Source organism: Mytilus trossulus, chromosome 3 (assembly GCF_036588685.1).
Source record: "Mytilus trossulus isolate FHL-02 chromosome 3, PNRI_Mtr1.1.1.hap1, whole genome shotgun sequence".
NCBI lineage: Eukaryota > Metazoa > Mollusca > Bivalvia > Mytilida > Mytilidae > Mytilus > Mytilus trossulus.
Window position 1 is genome coordinate 83837064 of NC_086375.1, and position 22565 is coordinate 83859628.

At 31.4% G+C, this 22565-nt stretch overlaps 2 protein-coding genes across 5 annotated transcripts in view; both read left to right on the plus strand.

The window, feature by feature from the left end:
* LOC134712667 (A disintegrin and metalloproteinase with thrombospondin motifs 18-like) overlaps nt 1-14970 on the plus strand; it is a 33845-nt gene extending 18875 nt beyond the window's left edge. The window contains exons 18-25 of one of the 2 annotated variants that reach the window (XM_063574418.1): nt 146-235; nt 1551-1723; nt 4255-4318; nt 9522-9605; nt 11687-11926; nt 12380-12448; nt 13728-13836; nt 14737-14970. In XM_063574418.1, coding sequence (XP_063430488.1) covers nt 146-235; nt 1551-1723; nt 4255-4318; nt 9522-9605; nt 11687-11926; nt 12380-12448; nt 13728-13836; nt 14737-14893 — 986 coding nt within the window. In that variant the 3' untranslated portion in view covers nt 14894-14970. Of the gene's footprint in view, nt 1-145; nt 236-1550; nt 1724-4254; nt 4319-6754; nt 8132-9521; nt 9606-11686; nt 11927-12379; nt 12449-13727; nt 13837-14736 lie in introns of those variants that run through there. The other variant, XM_063574419.1, reaches the window with a different exon arrangement.
* A 3879-nt stretch (nt 14971-18849) lies between these two features.
* The window catches only part of LOC134712668 (A disintegrin and metalloproteinase with thrombospondin motifs 16-like), a 57688-nt gene continuing 53972 nt past the window's right edge, over nt 18850-22565 (plus strand). For all 3 annotated transcript variants that reach the window (XM_063574420.1, XM_063574421.1, XM_063574422.1), the window contains exon 1: nt 18850-18973. The gene's annotated coding sequence lies outside the window, so the exon portion shown is untranslated. The remainder of the gene's footprint in view (nt 18974-22565) is intronic.

Consider the following 22565-nt stretch of genomic DNA (forward strand, 5'->3'; position numbering starts at 1 on the left):
TTCAATATCGATAATTTAAAAAAGACATGTATTACAATTAAATATGGACAATCAGTGTATACAAATTTGAAGTCATCGCTATAACTTCAAACGCCTATTCGCCTTTGTTATGAAGATATGTTTTAAAGTTGAATGGTTTTTTTAGATACAAGAAGCGATTGGACGAAAATTCCTGTTGGTGCATATAACATAGAAATATCATTTGTATTCAACGATATGAAAAACTATTATACAGGTAACAAATTTAATATATAGTTTGTTATTATTGTAAGAATAATATATACGTTTAATATTACACGTACATTTTTTAAAAACATACATCTTCGAGTCAGTGGCATTATTTGGACATGACAAATTAGTAAACTTGTTTCTTATGATGTTATTATGTTATTTACGAGTCAGGTCGTTTTTGTCAATTCATTTGGACGTCTACTGAATCATTATCTTCACCTTACAAAACTGTATTAACATGATCACCAAAAGTACATACTTTCATTTGTACAACAAGTAATTAAGATTGAAAGTTTAAAAAAAAACATATGAGAGAGAACAAAATCGACAGATCGTGAATAGAACTGTAAAACTGTCTAAAAAATACTTGATATGAAGTATTGGAACCTATATTTGACACATATTATTAATTTGGTTAAATGGAACTTAACATATTTGTTATCTGAATCATTAAAGAGGGGCGAAAGATACCAGATGAACAGTCAAACTCATTAATTGGATATAAACTGACAACGCAATGACTAAATGAAAACGACAAACAGACAAATAATAGAACACAAAAAAACCATAACAAAATAAAGACTGAGCCCCACCAAATACCAAAACCTAAGGTGTGATCTCAGGTGCTACGGAAGGGTAAGCAGATTCCGCTTCCTGGTAAATAGTCCTTAACTCGGTTGATCCGCTTCATGAAAAGGGGGGTTGAAGTGACGACGTAAGAAAAATATCCGAAATCATCTGTGAAACGGTTATTCCACAACAGTCAATTGGGAGATATATAATTCGTATGCAGGCGCTACTGAAATGCTGCTACCTAGAAATGAAAAGTTCACAGTTTGAAAGTTGAAATCATCATGACATCATAAATAATGATGAAAGTGGTTTTAAAAGAGCCTGACAACCCATAAGCGTCTAACACGGTCGGTAGTTAAAAGAGAGGATATCAGTAAAATTTAAGCACACAAGAAATTTTTATAAACAATGATATTGTCGTCATTATGAAGTCATTTATAATGCTTAGCACACATATAAATAAGGAGATATTGTGTATGGCAATGACACAAAATCATCAAAAATTATATGACGAGTATATGGATAACAGGGTGTCACCAAATTGCCTTATAACATTCGAAAAAACTCATATCTAAAGAAATAACTAAATGTAAAACTATTATGATAAATTCGCAAAGTTCAGAGAAGAAACCAACAGTCTATTCCGTATGGTTTCTTTTTAAATCGTTTTTTTTTTAATTCAGAAAAAAATCAGTTAAAATAACCAAATAGTTTTTTTTAAATCTTGTATTGATTCATCATTTCAGAAATATATACGAAAGAAAATATCCCACTTATAACGAGTAGCATTGCCGGTGACAGCAGAATATTTCAAACTGGAGATAGTCCGGTTAGTTTTAATGGAACTTTTTGGCATAATGATGCTTTTGTTGCTATCATGCATGCCGAAGGACCATTAACAGAGCCTGTGATAGTGAAGGTTTGTAAAGATTAAACAATTGTTCAAAATTGTTTGAGTAACACTTTCTAAATCATTTTCATCAATGCAATGCTGCATACATTTCTTTGTAAACAAAATAAATGTCAATGAAGCACTTATTTCGCCAGTACCGGTACATTAGTGCTGAGCTGGTGAAAGGTTCCGCTTTATTGTCGGTTTTCCTGTACGTTTTTAGCTCGCCTTTGTCTGAAGCGCCAACTGAGCTTTTTTCGTCGTCGTCCGTTGTCAAATTTTACAAAAATCTTCTCCTCTAAAACTACTGAACCGAATTAAACCAAACTTGGCTACAAGTCATCATTTGTGTACCTAGTTCAAAAAAGTGTCCGATGACCAGGCCAACCAACCAAGATGGCTGTCATTGCTAAAAATTGAATCAAAGGGGTAAAATGTAGATTTTGGCTTTTATCTCTCAAGCCAAAGCATTTAGATCAATTCTTACCTTGTAAAAATTGTGTATCAGATGAATCGGCCAACTCGTTGTCTGGTTGCTGCCCCTGTGTTGGTATTTTTAAAACCAAAGCATTTAGAGCAAATCTGACTAGGATAAAATTGTTCATCAGGTCAAGAAATATACCGTCATTGGGTTGCTGCCCCTGAATTGGTAATTCTAAGAAGATTTTGAGGCTTTCGGCTATTATCCTGAATATTATTATAGATAAAGATAAAAACTGCAGTAATGATAAAAAAAGAAAGACCGAAAGCTAAGGCAAACATGACCAATATGGTCAATTTACCCTTTAAGGAGTTATTGACCTTTATAGTCCATTCTTGACAAATTTTAACATTTTTTGTAAATTTGTACAAAATATTTTCCCTGTAACAACTAGGCCAAATTCATTATAGAAAGAGATATTTGTAAGCGGCAAGAAATTTAGTAAATTAAGATCTACAAGCACATAGCCATCACCAAAACAGAATTTTGTCATGGATCCATCTGTGAGAATTGTTTAATGTGCACAAAGACCGAGGTGAGCGACACAGGCTGTTTAGTTATAATTGCACAAAATTATCGAGAATGACATTTAACTTCAATTGAAATTTTATTTTCCACAAAATAGACGTTTTACAGATAATTCAGATGAAGTCGGGATGGGTACAGGTTCTTTTATCTCTGGAGTGTACACTATGTAAATACAACTGTTTCTAAATCACGCCTTTATTTGGGGAGCTATATAATTTTTAAATGATTAATTTTGTTAACGTACTAGTTCCCAGCTATAATCTCTATGTTTCATCTCGTAGATACATAACTTATTATTATTAAAAAAATCTGGTGAGATCCTAAAGTCAACTGACAAGGTATGGGAAGTATATAATTTTAGTTTAAGTTAGAAACTTTAGAAGTTTGGGGCATATAAACGTTGAAAATATGCCGCACAGCCCTATATTTTGACCTTTGAAAAAAAAACGTAGTGCCTATGAAGTTTCCGTTCTATGATATATTTTTTTTTTCAAAACTTCATAATAAATTTAGACGTTTAAGGAATCCTACTGGAAATTGCATCGATATTAACAGAAAAGCAACCTAGAAAACGTAGGTTTAGATTTTTACTGAAATAAAAAAAAACAATTGGATGGAGAGTTGTCTCATTGGCACTCACACCACATCTTCCTATATCTAAAATCTTATGAAACAAGAAAGGAAAATCATTTCATAATTTCAACATTAACATTTTTGTTGAATCAAGGTATAAATCAGAAGATTTAGTGAATAAAAATGTACACTACATTTGCATTTTTTTTATGCAGCAAAGATTAAGATACTGATTACGATGTCCCTAATTTTAAAGTTGCGTTCAATGTTTAATTTTCAGATCATTTAGGAATGACTGTATGCCTTTTTGTGTTTCTTTGAAACATATTTGTGTATATGGTGATAACGATTTTAACACAGTGTTGACAGATGATCCCTTATTTTTTGTGTTTGCCTATTATGTTTTGGCTTTTGTTAAGTGTTCACACACTGTTGACAATATAATGGCATTTTATGCGACTATTTAATCCAAGTGAGTGGTTTAGCTGGCTATAAAACTAGGTATTATTCACAATTTACTTCATTAGATCATGCATGCATCAAGTCTGGAATATGACAGTCATCCATTCGTGTGATGTGTTTAAACTTTTGATTAAGCCATTAGAATACGGACTTTTTTTTACCTTTCGTCGAAGTTCGGTATTTTTGTTAATGATACTTTTTGTCCGTAGGCAAAAAATATTTCTAAATAATAACTTCAGTATCCCTTTTTGGTAAGAAAGATCCGTATACATATGGAAAATATAGATTTGATAAGGCTTATTGATATTTGCTCATTATGTCAAATAGTACAGTCAATATTTCTAAAAAATAAAGGGATTTGTATCCCGATGGAAACTTTGGTTTCTCTTGCTGCATTGTATGAAAAATTATGAAGAAAATATTAGTGAATATATATTGTGGACAGCAGTCCCGGTCACTAAAAGTTAAATAATATCTAAATCTGAAACTTAAAATGGCCTTTATAACTTTACAGGTCTACAATTTGGGATTGAACAATAATACTGGAATGAAGTATATTTACTCCGTGCCCACTGACAGTAAGTGTAATTAACACATTAGCTTAGTGATGTATATCATTTTATTATTATATTATCTTATAAAGTACTTTTATACCGCTTTATTGTATTCTTGTCAATATTTTAACAGTTTAATAAATGCTTTCTTTATGTATCAGATACTTAAATATTACAGCCTAGCATCATGTACATATTTTTGTTTTTTATTCATAACTTCAGGATAGATGTCGACAGCTCACTCAATATATGTTATCAAAACCTGCATCAAATTGTGAATCAAAAAGATATTATTATGATGTTTTTTCCCCATATATTTCACATAATCAGAATATTTTATGAAAATCAGAATTGGTTTTTATTTTTTATCACAATCAATAAAAAACAGTTACATACATGTTAACTTTCTATGTTTACAAATTTTGAATTCTTAAAATGTATCAAGGCATGACTATTGCAGTTGTTATCAAAAGTTCGTTAATATATATCAAAATATATTAATATCAAAAGTTGGCGTTTGTTTTTGATGCACTTAAGTGTTCCTGTTGTTCCTTTTGATATCTTTTTATACGTTGATATGTTTCACTCGGTTTTATTTTGTGACCCAGATTTGTTTTCTCTCAATTGATTTATGACTTTTGAATATCGGTATACTACTGTTTCCTTTATTTGCTTATTGCGTCTGTTTGATTTGCTCAAACATTGCTGTTGTAAACTAATATAGTTCTATGAGATTTTCATACAAGTGAGATGTTTAGCTAACTATCAAATAAACTTTAATCAACCAATTTCTGCATAATATTATTTATGTACTAGGTCAGGATTATAACAGTTGTTCGTTAAATTTGTTTTAGTTTTTGATTTTTGGAAACTGATTTGTAGACGGGAGAAAAACAATAGATATTGATAGTTGACATTGAATGTATAATTTGATTTTTTTTGTGGCCCTTGAAGTCATACCGTTTGAAACATTTCAGTTGATTCGTTTTCCATTTTGTTACATGTCATCGGGTTCATAATCTTTACATTTTTATAAAGTGTTATGTTTTCAGGTATAAAACGATCTCCACTGAAAATTCAAAACGGAAATTCCCTTATCAAATGGCAAAAACATCAAAAATAGTCTTCATTGACACATTTAATTCTCCAACAAATCTATAATGACTATTACAATCTAATGTGTTAATAAAACTGTAAGAACAAACGAATCTCCAAATCAATCATGGTTGAAAGTCGATTAAGCAAAGGTTTTCATTTCAACCAAATGTATAAAGAGTTAGTATTGCTAACACTAGGTATATACCACAATTAGTACAGTGTCATTTTCATAGGGTATAAATATCTCAGTGGTTATTGTCTCGAGCTCATTGGTGACCTGATTAAAAACAAACTTTTGGTTTTGACAATAGATGCAGCCCTGAAATTCAGTTATTAAAAAGTGCAAAGTTCCGGATGAAGGTATTCAGAGAGGTGCCAGAGACGCACCAAATCTACAGAATGTTATAAAAAATTTCCTCTCACTCTGGATACGGACAGTATCAAGTGTACAATTTTAATACTTATGTGTAAGAAAATTACAAAAGATATGGCGGGGTTAGTTTCGGTATTCATAACAAATTTAGTTGAATTGTTGTATCAAGAAAATGGTAAAACTTTGTTTTCCTCTTATAGTTGATGAGTTTCCCTAGGGTTTTTTTTGTAACCAGATTTGTATTCTCTGAATCGATTGATGACTTTTGTTCGGCGGTATACTACTGTTGCTATTTCTTAGTTGCTGTTTTGCTGTAAATTATGGCACCACAAGCTAGATTAAATTATGTGAGGAATGATTGTTCAACTTAATATTAAGACGGAGGTTTAACAAAGATATAGACACAAGGTAACTATGATATTTATGCACATTATATGCATTTAGCTTCAATAATAAACCTTGTGTAGCCAAAGAATTAAACTAACGCCTGTTAAAACAATATATATGATAATCGCATGGCGACGATGTTGTGTTGTTGAATAAAACATAAAATTCAGGTAAAAAAAATCAACTTTGTTTATATTGTGTTTATACTGGTGGTTCATTTATTTTCTTTACGATTAAGCTATTAAAATGTAAAGACGATAACAGTATAATATTGACCACAACAAATTCTTTTTAATTGTGTCGAACAGTTTTCGGATGTGATTGGTGTACGTTGATTATATAGATATAGGAAGATGTGGTGTGAGTGCCAATGAGACAACTCTCCATCCAAATAACAATTTAAAAATTAAACCATTATAGGTTAAAGTACGGCCTTCAACACTATATGCACTTTTTCAATTTAGTTAATGACCGATACCAATGTTCGGAAGGCTCGACAAATAAAACCCGACAAAACTTAACCTTTAAGTGAAATCAAGTTCAAATCACTGTATTATCATTATAAGCTATGGATAGTCATAAATATTATATATATTTTGTAGAAACAAACAGTGAAACTGTTGGAACAAGTGAGGTTACGACAACACAATTTGTTGTCGAAACAGAACCGTCCAAGGATGTAGCAACTGTATCATTTGATCATCATTTTTCAACTAAATCGATAACAACAATCAGAACTATATTGACAGAAACGTCTACAGCTACAAAATCTGATCCATTATCGACAATAGCATCATCCGACCAATATGCAAGCGCATCATTTATATCAACAGAACAAAGTTCATTATCCGAATTGATACCAACAAAAACATCTATACCAACTGAACAGTCTTCTGAAAAAACGATAGAACCAGTTTCAGTTCAAATTGACATTACTACTAATGTGTTGTTGGTAGACGGTAGGAAATCAACAAGAATACCCGCGAGTATAACAGATACTTCAATATTGACTACAGAATCATCATCACACAGTTTACAGCATACAACAAGAATCATAAACGATGTATCCAGGAATGATACACCTAGTTTGAACACAATTGGCAAATTTAACCTTGTGCTCATTGTAATCATAGTCAGTTGTTTATTATTTGGTATTCAAAGTATTGTATGTGCTGTGTTTTTTCGAGGGATTTTTCATCCTGGAAACGATAAGAAAAATCATTCGCAACACTAAAGCAACAAACCACATAGATTAAAAGCAGTAACCATGGACACAGCGACAAATGAACCCTTACCTGTAAACTAACGGAACCCAATTACTACTTTATACCAGTCAAGTATCTCAATAAAAGTGCTGACACAATCGCATAACAAATTTTTCCCTTTTGCATATGAATGTTTCTAATATTTTTCATTTAAAGAATGATATGATACTTTATGTAAACATGACAAGCTAGTCTGTTTCACATTATTTGTCCGTATATGATTAGATCCACATGTCATTGCATATGCTTTACTAGCAGAGGGTGTATTCCCTGTCCAATCACAAGTTGTATTTTCAATGAGTTTTAATGTAATGTCTATTGTTTGTGTTTTCTACTTAACAGTATTGTTTTACCTGACCAGAAAAATATAACCAATATTTTCTGTTGGAAATGCATTCCATTTCGATACGCAATTCGTACGATCATGCTTATGACTACAGATACGTGTATGGAATCTTATTGTAGCGCTAAAGGGAGCAATGAAATAAATCTATTAAATACAATTCATCTACAAAAATACCCAGCTTCGAGGAAAGTTCTTGACAGAAAAATCTCTAATTTAGATTTACAATATGTTTATGGTAAATCGACTGTTTAATTCAATTTTTCAAACGTCACAATGTTAAACAGTTAGCAGCCGTGAAGTTGTCATTAAAACGTTCATTGAAACTGCCGCCGCAAACCATATAATTGTCTTATTTCCTATCTCAATCATTTTTCAATATATTCAGATCATATATATATCTAGCGTCGAACTACAGTACATGCCTTATATATCACTGCTGGTGATCCGATTGATGAATCTGTTGTAGAGTTGTAACTGACTCAGACGTACTTAAAAAATCATTATTTTCTGTGACTGTATCTTACATTAATTTGTAGGATCCTTTACAATAGATAATTTAGCTGATCTTTAAAATAACATCTTCATGCTTTATATAGTATGTACTCTAGTACGACGCTAGATTAAAAATGACGTGGAAAGGTAACACCCGGACACCAAAAGCTTCATTTATGAAGCCCAGGTGATCGTGTGATCTAGCAGGACGGCTACAGTGCAGGCGATTTGGTATCACGATATCTCATTAGCATGGGTTTGAATCCCGTTGAGGGAAGAACAAATAATTGGCTAAAGCAAATGATCAGATCTAACATGGTTGGGTTGATAATTAGATGAGTTGTATAAACAAAATGTTCACAGCCATGTATCACAATCACTGCTGGTGATCCGATGGATAAATCTGTTTTAGAGTTGTCACAGGTTCAGACGTACTTATATATATAAAATATATTTCAATAGCTACTCTTGTTATTAGTGGATATTGTATTTTAAGCTCCGACGGCATCGATTGGTAATCTGATGGTCGCAAATTAAGTTTACTGACGAAACGTTTGCGTTTTTGCGACCTGCAAATAAACAATAGATGCCATTGGACCTTAAAATGTAATATCGTTATCTCCATTTAAATACAACTGACGGAAAACAACGTCAAATCACACATTTTAAATCTGTCATACGTCGTCTACGCTTGCCAGATTATTTTCATAGCCATGAAAATTGGTGGCGTTTTTCATTTATGATGAACATAACACACGATTGTTCATTTACATAGGTTTTATTTGAGCTTTTATTATTGTTAAATCACATTTTATCTTTGATTGACGCCCGCTAGAATGCATGGCAATAAAATCCAAAATAAGTTGAAACAAAAATCACTTATCTTGAACTCAAGCAGTTTTAAATGTATCATTAATAAATTAAGGCAGTTGTTTATATATTTAAAGTTAAATCAGCATGTTAGTCCATAAACGCATATTTGAAAGGCTGCTGTTTACCATATATATATATCTTCATTCAAAACTGAATTGTATGAAGAATGATCGGTTATTTGTTCATCGTTTGACCAAATAAATTTAGATGAACGACCTATTGTAATCAATGAATAACAAATTTGATATAATAGTCCAATCGTCTATGTTAGTTTATGGAAGTCAGATTGTGTGCATTAATGATTATTAGGATCAACACTTTTAAAGAACCATCTTTATTTTACCCGTCAAACAATGCTGACATAAAACTTGTTCATTTATATAATTTTTACAGTCGACTCATGTTCTGGGATATGTGATAATAGTGGCACGTGGAACACAGATATATGTGCTTGTGATTGTCTAAGTGGATACTATGGTATGTAATATGAAGCCAGAAACGTAGATTTACTGTATGTGGGTATTTTGTTACAGATATAATTTTTACATTTGTAAATACAAAAAGAAAACAAAGACACAACCAATTCCGAAATAAAAAGTCGACCAAAACCGCATATTATATGACCAAACACAAACCTACGAAATGTGGTATAAATACACAGAGCAACACTAACTGAGCATTAAAGTAATGCGTTTATCAGATGGTCACTTATTTTACTAATTAGTATATCTAATCATAAAATGAACATCTAAGTTTAAGAACTCACAATACAGTGGAGGTATAATTTTGACTGCCATTCTGTTTCCTTAACTTGTTTCTTTATTATTATGAGGCTGACTTCATGCAGGAACTTCTTAGGAAGAAAGATAAGAAGTTAGCAATATCCTTTAACTCTACTTTCCGCTATATAGATGACGTTATTTCACTAAACATTTCAAAATTTGGTGACTATGTGGATCGCATCTATCCCATCGAATTGGAGATAAAGGATACTACAGATACAGTTAAGTCGGCTTCATATCTTGACTTACATCTAGAAATTGACAATGAGGGTCGGTTGAAGACAAAACTTTACGACAAAAGAGATGATTTCAGCTTTTCAATTGTGAACTTTCCATTTCTAAGTAGCAACATTCCAGCAGCACCTGCATACGGGGTAATCTCCCAATTGATAAGATATTCCCGTGCTTGCATTTCCTATCATGATTTTCTTGATAGAGGGTTACTGCTCACAAGGAAACTATTAAACCAAGAGTTCCAAATGGTGAAGTTGAAATCATCCCTTTGTAAATTTTACGGACGCCATCACGAGTTGGTTGACCGTTATGGAATAACCGTTTCACAAATGATATCGGATATGTTCCTTACGTCGTAACTACAATCCCTTTCCCGTTCATGAATTAGACCTACCGAATTAGACTATTTACCGGCTTTGTAATCACATAAGCAACACGACGGGTGCCGCATGTGGAGCAGGATCTGCTTACCCTTTCGGAGCACCAGAGATCACCCCTTGTTTTTGGTGGGGTTCGTGTTGTTTATTCTTTAGTTTTCTATGTTGTGTCATGTGTACTATTGTTTTTCTGTTTGTCTTTTTCATTTTTAGCCATGGCGTTGTCAGTTTGTTTTAGATTTACGAGTTTGACTGTCCCTTTGGTATCTTTCGTCCCTCTCTCCTTGAATACGAATAAAAGATTATAGTCCTGGATGATCTCTATTCATATTAAGCCATGTTCAATTTCCCTTAATTTATTAACGATAATAGTAAAATTTACTGCATCAGATACTCATTTTGACTAAAACCTGAAATTCTCTGGAATTTTTATCTTACACTCCTAAACCCTAAATCTAATCAAGCAAATAAGAAACAAAAGCAAAGGGAAATCTGGACACACATTCTACTTATATTTGTAGCCTAGTGTCAATACATTTTTAAAAACAATGAGAATTTGGTAATCTGAGTTTGTTAACTATATTCATGGGTCGGCAATGACATGATATAATTTATAAAAACAAATGAAGAAAGATTAATAAAGCGCAAACGGACTATACCAACTATATTTTTCCGGTTACAGAAAGACAACTCTAATGTTCAAATAATATTGGACCCATCAATCTATTACCTATCTATAAACAATCATGTGACATAAGTTTGATACATGTACGTAAATTAATACAAATGGTGTTAATTTCTTATCGGAAATTATGTTCTTTTAATTTTTTTTTTTTAACAAGAACGCATTTTTTATGAAAGCTAAATCCTGTTAAATATATGTCAATGTAATATCCTTCTGACCTAAAACAAAAGATTTTCATTGCATTGAGGTAATAAATATATAAAGTAGCCAAAGAAGTAGTATCTATCATATGGCGTTAATGAGCTGTTAATGCGGTAATACGATTTGCAGTTTATTAAATCGCAAAATAAATATGAAATGCAAATTTCATTGTATTTATCACTTTTCGTGCGAAATTTCCTTTTTATTATGTTTGAATAAACAATCGACGTAGGCTAAATATTTGTCCAGAGTAAAAGTAGTTCGAATATCATTTAACAGGAAATCTTTGCAACAGTACATGTTCTACGCTGTGTAACAATGGAGCAGCAGTAAACGAATCAACCTGTGAATGTATATGCAACGAAAAACAGAACGGAACCAAATGTGATTGTTTATATCCCTTTACCGGTGCATACTGTGATACGTGTACATTTGTAACGTGTGAAAATGGCGGTATATTTAATGCCACATCATGTAGTTGCGCATGTTTAGATGATAATGATGACCCTCAATGTAAAAGTGAGTAAAATGATATTAATTTATTATACAATATGTTAATTGATGTTTAAAATTTCTTTTTCTGAATATAATGAATGTTAAGTCACTTAGATGATTTATCTTTGATTGGATTTCCATTCAATTCATGTTGCTAAACGTTTGTTGATTTGATTTGATTTGTTTTTATAAAACTTTACAAATATTTCCTCAGATATTTAACTTTCATATTTGAGTATGTTTTTCTGCATACATTGAATGTGTAAAGAACGGACTTTCATAAGAGCTAATTTTGATGTGATCGAAAGAATATTTCAGACAAGTAATAAAATATTGCTAATTACCGCAAAATGCGTTTCCTGTAAAATGGACTTCAAGCGTTAACATGAATAATTCCTGCACAAAAAAGCAAGAAAAATATAATAGAATTCTGATTACCCTTACCCACTTTTTCACACTTACTGTTTTTTTATTTAGTTGTACAGTCAACTACTACTGTTTCCAGTACTACAACTACAAATGGTTCCAGATTTAGTGAGCTTAATGGTATGTACATTCATTCATTCGTTATACACAAAATTATAAACAGTACATGGTATATATGATGAGTTTATCTACGGATGAGTAAATCTGATAATTACATGTAGATCACAAATATAAGACCATATATAACAAACAAAAACTGAGGGAATCATGTGACGGAGCGAGACAGGTGCGTAGACATGATATACATGTACGAACTCGTGGGTAGTGCACAGGTCGAAAAAGTTGTATATATAAAATTCTTGGACTTCATTAGTGAGTGAAGACACCGACATATTATACCAGACAACCAATTCAGTATGGTGTTTGTAAGACTCATGCAGTGATCGTTTAAGCCATCATTTCTCGTGATTCTGTATGAGCACTCTTATTTAAGGAGTAAACCCCTAGTCATGATATTTTTGTCAGTAACGATATAAATCGTGAATATGCACGGGCGAATCGTATATATGTTGAGATGACGCTATACAATGGAACATGCATTGTACTGATGAGAAATGATCACATTGTTAATAATAGAAAACATATTTTCATTAAATTATTACTACCGCCATTGAACACTTAAGGTCATATATTTTCTATAGTTTTTTCACGACATGTAAAAAAGCACATGTAGATCAGAATCTGCTCACCCTTCCGGAGCATCTGATATCATCCCCAGTTTTTGGTGGAGTTCGTGTTAGCCATGGTGTCGTCAATCTATGAGTTTGACTGTCCCTTTGGTATCTTTCGTCGCTCTTTTATACCAGCATAACAAATGGTTACAGTATTTTAACCTAGTATTTATTCACTGTTGCATATCTATAGAGTATTATCAAATATTGTGTTATCGTCTGTTATGCTAGAGTTTTTCTCTTTTTACTTTGTTTCGTGTATATAGCCATATAAAACTTTGTTTATTAGAGATCATTTTAAACAGTGTTAAGTAGCTATACATATACGTTTCCTTTAAGCTGTCCAACTGGTGATTTTGTCCTTCACATATAAGATGTTGGTTGCGACCTTAGAATATCGTTTTTTTCTAAACCGCTATTGATTACAGAGGCCGAGTCGTATCACATGAAGGAGAATGACATTATAATTTGAATAAAGATTGAGTTTTTAAATATTATTTTGCAGTTTTGTTTCTTTTCACTTTCAGATAACGTTTAACAAATACAAGTAAATCTAGTATATTTTAGATTAATATTTCATTGATTTTAAAGGCACTGGTTATATCTAAGTGAATAGGAAACCAGCTGATACTCATATTTGTTACAGTGTATATGACATTATGTTTCAGATGACATCGATATCACGTTTATCATCATCATAGTATGTGTGGGAGTCTCAGGGATAGGGATAGTAATAATATGTTGGTGTTTAATAGTTATAATCTGTAAGAAAAAAAAGTAAGTTTATTTAAATTTGTATTCAAAACACAGAGCCAGTAAATCAATTCATTTCATTTTTGAAACTGTTTTGTTTGTAGTATATTAAGACTGTTTCTAGCATTTCTCTTCTGTATAAATGGTACACATTAACTGCTAGTTGGACCACTGTTTTGATAGTTCAATCCGTATATGTGTTCTTGTTTTAATATTTTGCTCATATGCTTTGTGTCTGTTAGCCATATATGTTTATGTTTATAGTGATTAAGGTAGCACAATACAAAGATTTTATAACTCCAACTCCCAAGTTTTAAAATGACAAGAGCTTTCGAGATTTGAAGTTTCCTTTGAGTTCAGTACTTTTGTTACTTTACTTTTCAAATGTAACGTCTGAGGATTGTTTAGCTCAATAAACTTTTTTTTTCAACAATACACGAAAATAAGAACACAAAGTATTTTAATGGAGGGAACAGTACTTAACAGGAGTTTAAATGACATTAATTGAGGAAGACTATATAAAATTAAGTGAACAAACAAAAACAGAGAAACCCATGTTATTCCAAGAATACTTTTAATTCTCTCAAACGGTTCTAAATAAGTTTACACTTATATAGCAAAACTAGATGCGTCAGAATGTTGAGCAGCTTCTATGGTTGCATTCCTCGACAAGTTCCTTCATACTAAGAAAAAAATGGACAAGAGATTCAATCAGTTAGTAAAGAAATGTGCCTACTATACTTGTGTCTTATGAGTCAAGTTCATAAAACACGAAAACATCTCTGGCATGAGATGCAACACAGTTTGTTTTCTTCATCTAATTTGTGATCTAATGAACGGAAAGTATAGCCGTTATTCCTTTCAAACTCCCTGTCCAATAGGTTTCTAAAAAAAAAATTCAAAATTATTTTTTTATACTTTCAGATGTCGAGTCTCCAATGGATGTTGTGTATGTTGTGTATGTTGCGTTGTCTCTGACAAATGTTGTTTTTGTTGTGTTGTCAGGAACAGATGTTGTGTTTTCTCCAACAAATGTTCTGATAAAGCTGTCTTCACAAAAGTTATTCCATTAAAAAGATGACCTAATGCTATAGTTTGCATTGCCATGTATTTACAACATATTCAAGTTATGTACTTTTGTAACATGAAGTTGTATTTTTCGACTTATTATAATTATAAGGGATACATTAAATGTGTTTATATCTAGGAAAACTTTGATGTACCAGATGAACTGATAGAACGGCATTCACATACATGATATTGTTACTTCCGTCCAATTAAGTTATTATTTGTTAAGTTTGAGTATTGTTATATTGTTTGTTTATGTTGTATTCTTATCACACTGAATATTATGTTAAATAATTTTTTTTTTTATCAAACTTGTTTAACCACAAAATACTTTGTAATAACATATTTACCTTATAGAGAATTATGAATTTTGCTAGTAATTCTGTTGAATTGAATGTGTTTTTTTTTTACATTCTACTTTAACGTGAAAATGGGCCGCTTTGGTCCTCGTTTAATGTCTGTGCGAGCATATATTGCTTCATGCTGATGTTGTGTGTCTTTGTTTGTATTTTTTTTATCGTGTTTTTTTGTGTTGTTCAATATTTATAGACTTGTTATAACATTAATGAAATGATGTTAATAAGCGGGCAATCGATGACAGAGAGTGTCTGCAGAATATATTTGTTAAACTGATGTTATGCAATTGATAAGTCTTCAAATTTGCTTTTACCATAGTGTTATACTGCCTTTTTTGAGAGGGAGTTTTGTCGATTACTCATAAAACAGGCGATATTTTAAGTGGAACCCAGAGAGGAAAATAAATGCTTGTTGTCCTAAGTTTTATGAAGTGTTTCTGACAACGTCAAACATTGGGTAAATGGCCAGCATTGATGAATCTTCATAAATGGATACCGATAAACATGTTATTAAGTTGATAAAATATTAAGTTTATTGAAATAGACAAATACGAAAGTAAAACAAAGTACACGTGTTTTATTAATTTTAGTTAACAATGAACAAACAAACGTGACCCTTATCGAAGATATATGTTTATCTATGGAGATTCAGATATGGCAAACTCTAAATATTTGATTTCAGTTTAAAACACAGATAAAAACAGTAAAAAAAACATTACATTGAAAATTTGTTATGATGCACGATGACAATAACAATCAAAACCTAGGAGAAAACAAAGACTTAGAAAACAATGAGACATTTACTTTACAGTTATAAATAATAAATAAGAAACAACACCAACTTCACTAAATTCGCGATTGAAATCAGGTGTAACGAAAGGGTAAGCATTTCCTGCACCGTATACGGCATCCGTCGTGATATTTCTTTGTTTAGTTCGGTAATGATAGAAGGTTATCATGACTGGAGAAGAATATTAGATATGATTTCTTAAACACTTTTGTCATAATGGCCAATCCGATCATGTTGGCGTCCGTAACATTTCTTGAGTAATGACCTTAATTTGATTGATTCATAGCCCTGCCTTAGCAACTTTTGAGAAAGCATTATTTCGCGTTCAACAAAATCAACGTACTTTGAGCTAGCTTGAGAGTAACGTATCAATTGAGACACAGATACTCCATATTCTGGTGTCGCTGGGATGTTGCTACACAGAAATGGAATGTTGACTATAGGAAAATTAAAATAATCGCGTTTGTCATAAATTTTTGTATTCAATCTACCATCAGTAGTCATTTCGAGAAAAATGTCTAAATATGAAGCAAATTTATCTTTGTCGGTAGTATCTTTAATTTCAAATCACTTGGATATATTAAATGTAAGTGATCACTGAATCTATTATTATAAAGAGACAGTACATCGTCAATTTTCCGAAAGGTGAAATCAAAAAACTGGGCTTAATTCTGTTCTCCTTTTTGTACGAGCCCTTGGATAAATTATGCTTCATAGGAATATAAAATCAAATCTGCAAGTAGAGGAGCGCTATTTGTATCCATTGTGATTCCAATAGTCTGTTGGAAAATCAAACCACCAAATTCAACAAATATGTTGTCAATTAAAAAGTCTAGCATTGTATATAAAACAAATTATTTGTCTATATATCTTTTCCTTGCTTCTCTGGTGTATATGGATTTCAGTATGTCTGTGTTGGTGGCAATGCTCAAATCAAGTATATTTACTAAATTTTTTAATGATATCCAAAGTCTCAAAAACTCATATGTTGACTCTAAATTTTGAACAACAAAGACAAAAAGAAAAATCTTCTTCCTAGGTTCTTTCATTCTGAGACTACTATAACACAGAAAGATGAACTAAACTAGGTCATGACAGCTCTTGTATAAACAGCTTCTCCTTTAGTCGCAATCACGTAAGGAGGAAATCGTTGCCAAAAACAAAACTTTGAAACTTTTGGAAGATCGTATAAGAGCCTAAAATTAGAATGATGTACTCTATATTCAGGTTTTTACAGGAATATTGATGCAGATAAATGACGAAGCTTACAATTGATCAATCATCTTTGAAGTTGAGGGTTTATCCCCAAACCCACCATTACTCTGAATTTGTTGATGATGTGCAAGATAGTTAACCGGCTAAAATACAAGTGATATAGTTGATTTTAATTCTATTTCATAGATGTGTTTAATATTGAATTATGTAACGAGATGATATGATCTTTTTAGTCCTAGGAATTTTGGTATTTTTGTTAGTTTTTCTTTTAAGCCGCGTGTTAAGTCAAAGATTTATGTCGGCATGTCTTTATTCCTCTAACGAAGTCTTCCTTTGTGAAAGAGGGGCAAAAGATACGAGAGGGACGGTCAAACTCATAGATTGAAAATAAACTGACAACGTATGGACTAAAAAATTTATAAAAATCAAACAGACAAATTAAAGTACAGAAGACACCAAATAAAAAACTAATACTAAGCAACACCAACCAAAAACCTCAAGGTGATCTCAGATGCTCCTGTGAAATTTCGCCCCATATAAACAATGACAACAATAAAAACGAGAAATACGTTTCAATTGACGATTGATTCTTTAAAACAATCTCCTCCAAATACAAAAACAAATGTTGTCAATACAAAAACACAATCATCTTAAAAACGTCTTCAGCATTATTTTTGAATACGTAAATTTGTATTGACAGAGTTAATGAAACATTACAGAACTTGAATAATACAGTGATTTCCTGAATTCTGGGAAAACAAATAAATAAACCATGCTTTCCAAAGTAAAAATCAATCAATACACCTCAAACGTAGGATTTTTTATGACATCATTAGTAGATTAATTTAAACAACCGTGTGTTAAAAAAAAAATAGAAAAAAAATGTGTTGACAGGATGTAATCATCAAGGTTTTTTACGGATATTTATTTCCTTGTATTTATGTTTTTGTGAGTTTATTGTGCATAATGCTCATTACAACATATCTTATTTAATCATATAATTTAATGAAAATATACAATTATATAAATGTGTTTTTTCTAATTTTTCCTCATATAGAACATTTACAAGAGAGAATTTAAGCGCTATAAAACTAGGATCAATCCATCATTTTCTACATAAGATCATGCCTGTACCAAGTCATGAATATGACAGCTGTTGTCCATTCGTTTAATGTGTTTGTGCTTAAGATTTTGCCATTTGATTTGGAACTTTCAGTTCTGAATTTTCCGCGGAGACCAGTTTTTTTGTGTGATTTAATTCTTTACACTCAGTGACAATTATATATTTAATTTCTGGAGACCAAATATCTTCTAATTGAGGAAGTACATACATTACGGTAAAATATTAACAAACACGAAGAGGCTATTGTGATGAATTTCAAAAATGCGTAATTTTAATTGTCTTCAGAAATATCTCCGTCCAATGAGGAAAAAAGGAATGAATAATAAGTTATTAACAGTTTTTGTGTAAAAAATATTTTTTCATGTTTCTGCGTATTTAAAGTATCAAAATATATTTATTTAGCGTTTTGTTGCACTGAGGATAATATATATTTGTTGTTTATATTTTTACCAACTAGATATCATATTAATAACGAGAATTGAAGTGAAACAGTGAATATGTTTTACCACAATAGATACGGAAGTTACATTTTTAAAATACGAGTTATGTTGTGACCTATAAAATATGAAAAAGAGGATTATTTACGTTTTTGTATTCATACTATTAATGGTAAGCTTGGTTTTTTTCTTTTCTTTAGACAACAATATTAAATTTTAAATGATATCTCCGACCTATTAAGTTTTAAACACACAGTTTAAGAAATATCTATCAACAATCCTTTATGAAAAATATAAAAATGTTTTCATAAAGTTACCAAACTTCCATTTAAAGAGGGGTAACTATATAGAGACCGGAAAATAAACTGTAAATTGTTTGGTAGAAGGAACACGTCATGTATTTATAGATTATCGTTGATCATCTCAACGAGATTGACTTCTCGCTTGAGCCGTTACGAAAGTGATAAAACAATTGAGTTGACAAATGATAATCTGTTAATCGCTATTTTGCCTACGACGACGTTGTTAATTTCATGTTAACGCTATTTACAACGACACGTGCCCCTAGTATCTAGCGATAATTGTTCATATCACTCGACTGTGCTGAAAAAAGAAATTAGTATTCAGTCAGATAAAAAAAAAAATCGTTAAATAACGATAACAATTAATATCATTTTACACTCAGACCATTTCGGATCAATAAAGGCATTAATATTGTACGCAGTTTGAAAGTCATAAATCGACGGAGAGAAACAAATCCGGGTTACAAACAAAAACCATGGGGAACATATCAACTATAATAACAGCGAAACACACAAACAGTACAGTGCAACAAAACACAAAACGACAATATAACACACAAAGAAACGAATTGTAAAACATAGAAGATGACAACTGTAATTTTCCTGAATTGGTACAAGACATTTTAAGAAAACAAATGGTGGGTTGAACCATTTTGTTTGTGGCCAGCTAAACCACGATCTTTTATGGTAATGTTAAATATAACACTAAAATGTCAACATATCATGACAGGACTACAGTACCAATAAATGCAATAACATTCAATACAAAGAAATAAATGAATAATCATATAGATTCCACAACAGCAACAAGTGTGTTACGATATTTCTCAACTAGAGACAGTTAGATTTTAATATTTAAAGCGCGAGGCTTGCCAAACTTTTTAAATAATTAGAATTCCACTGTCAATTCAGAAGAAAGCAGGAATATTTGACGTCACAATTAATTTTCGTCCAATCATTAGCTGAGAACAGATTTTTCACTAGAGATTAGAAATATTTTTCTCACACCAGTCAGGAAATGTGAAAATAGCATGAAAATAACAGAAAATAAAATAATACATTTCGACATGCTTATAGTTATCAAGGTACCAGGATGACAAATTAGCATACCAGACGCGCGTTTTATCTTCATAAAACTAAGCACTAACGCTCAGATCAAAATAGTCAGAAAGCCAAACAAGTTTAAAGTTAAGGAGCATTGATAACCTAAAAATAAACTTTGTGCCAACTACGTCTGAGATTGTCTATGCCTTGGATAAGAAAATCCTTAGTATTTAAAATAGTTCACAAGTCGTACCATTCATTCTGAATATCAAATGAGTAGGTATGTTAAAAAGACAACTATCCAAAATAGTCAATTACATGAAGATACATAATACAAAGGGTTCTGTCTTTATTAATGAGAAAAACAAAGGCGTTAAGTAACATTTGAAATGCTTCGAAATGATAAATCCAAATAATAGAAGCAACGGCCTGATTTATGACAAAAATAAACGAAAATCAGACACAGCAATCAGCGATATTCACTGACTATTGATTTTTTTATATCTTAATTATTTCCATTTCTGCTGTTCTATAAATTAAAAATAAGAATATTTAATAAATTGTGTCCACGTGATTTTTTTTGAGAATGATTATTATGAACACTCTAGCTCTTCCAGTATATCGTTTATCCTCACGTGTAAACTAGTACATTGTATCAATTTTATAAGTGTATTATAACCACTAAACTCTTAATGAATTTCATTTTGCAATCCCTAAATCCCTACACCTCATCTTGGTGTTATTGTTCGGGTTGCGTTTCTGGGTGTTTAGTTTTGTAGGCTGCACATAGTTGCTAGATACTGTAGTTGAAATCAGTGTATATATTATGTAATGTTGACTAATAATTATCATCTCTGATCTTGAGAAAACTAGTCCAATATCCAAAACATTATTATACTTTGTGATCTATATTTCTACAAAATCTTATTGACTGACCTTGTTTGAGAAGCATAGGACAAAAATGCATCAGTATATTTTATTTAATCACAATTTTTATTTCTCGAACCGAACTTAACAAACTTTGTTTATAACTAAATTTCTGTCCTTTTAAAAAAACATTTCCGGAAATAGTGCTTCTTTCGCTTTATAAACAACACCGTGTGAAAATTCTCGATATATCTATACTAAGCGCAGACTCATAAATATTCAAAATAATGGATGTTACAATATACCTCCCACGTAAATCTACATGTATTTGAACTTATTTGCAAACGCATTGCCGATTTATTGTATTAAAAAATGAAATAAAACAAAAGACAAAAGAATTTTTATTCTTATTCGGATGCATATTAAAAAGAAATAATATACTACAACTAGTTGTGTTTATTTCCTAACTATAGTAACACAGCTTTCTTTTGTACAATGTCAATTTCATCATGGAACGCTTTCTGTATAAAATCAGGGGTTCATTAAGGGATGAAAAATATCTTGATATTTGTTACGATTTTAAAAGCTATCAATATACTAATTTAAATTGCAGTATAAAATCAATACAGTTTTTTTTGTAACCATCGAAGTTTGTATGCTATTGTATTAAAATTGAATTCTGATGTGGGTGTTGTTTTATTTTCTGTTCTATTGCATGATTCGCATATTATCTGATTTCAGCGAGTCCACGACAGGTCAGTTTTGGTTTGATGGTAGCTTACGAGAAAACATGTCAATTAAAAGTCACAAATATTGGATGTGAGAATTAAACATATTTTTTTCTAACGGTAATTTACAAAATAATCAATGCAAGCTAAAGATGTATGTGATTATTTGAGCTCTGTCTAACCAGTATTTGAATGAAATTATTTGTCCTATTAGAGTCGAAATAATTTATGGAAGCCATAGATTTAGAAGAAATTCGAATATCACGGCCCAGGCCATGTGTACATTTCCAACAAATCTATGGCTTCCATGATTTTTTCCGTAATTAATTCAATACTAAAAGAATACAATAACAATATCGAATTTATGTAGGAGCCAGCAAGCTTAACATCCAATACGAAAATGATTATTCACACGATGAAAAAGAAGTTATACAAAACCATAGTTATGTAAAAAATGTAATTTAAAAAAAAGGCTGCATTGTACCGTAGTGGTAGAGACAACAACATGATTTCAGCTTCAATGCTCCAGCAATGTTTTAAGAACTAGATATGTAGTTTGGACAATTCTCGCCCTGGTTTGTTTTGAAATAATTCAGAACCCTAAGTTAAAAAATGAAAACAACGTCAAAACCAATTGCATAATGAGAGGAGTTTTCATATTATCAACACTCACAAGGGTCAGTTCCCCAACAAGAATTTCTTGCAAACTTAGTCTACTGCTGATCATCTAGGATTAATATTTATTTAAAAACATATAAAAAAAAAAAGACAAATAACTCAACATATTGCTTGACATAGTGCCATAGTTCTAAGGCTAGCAAAG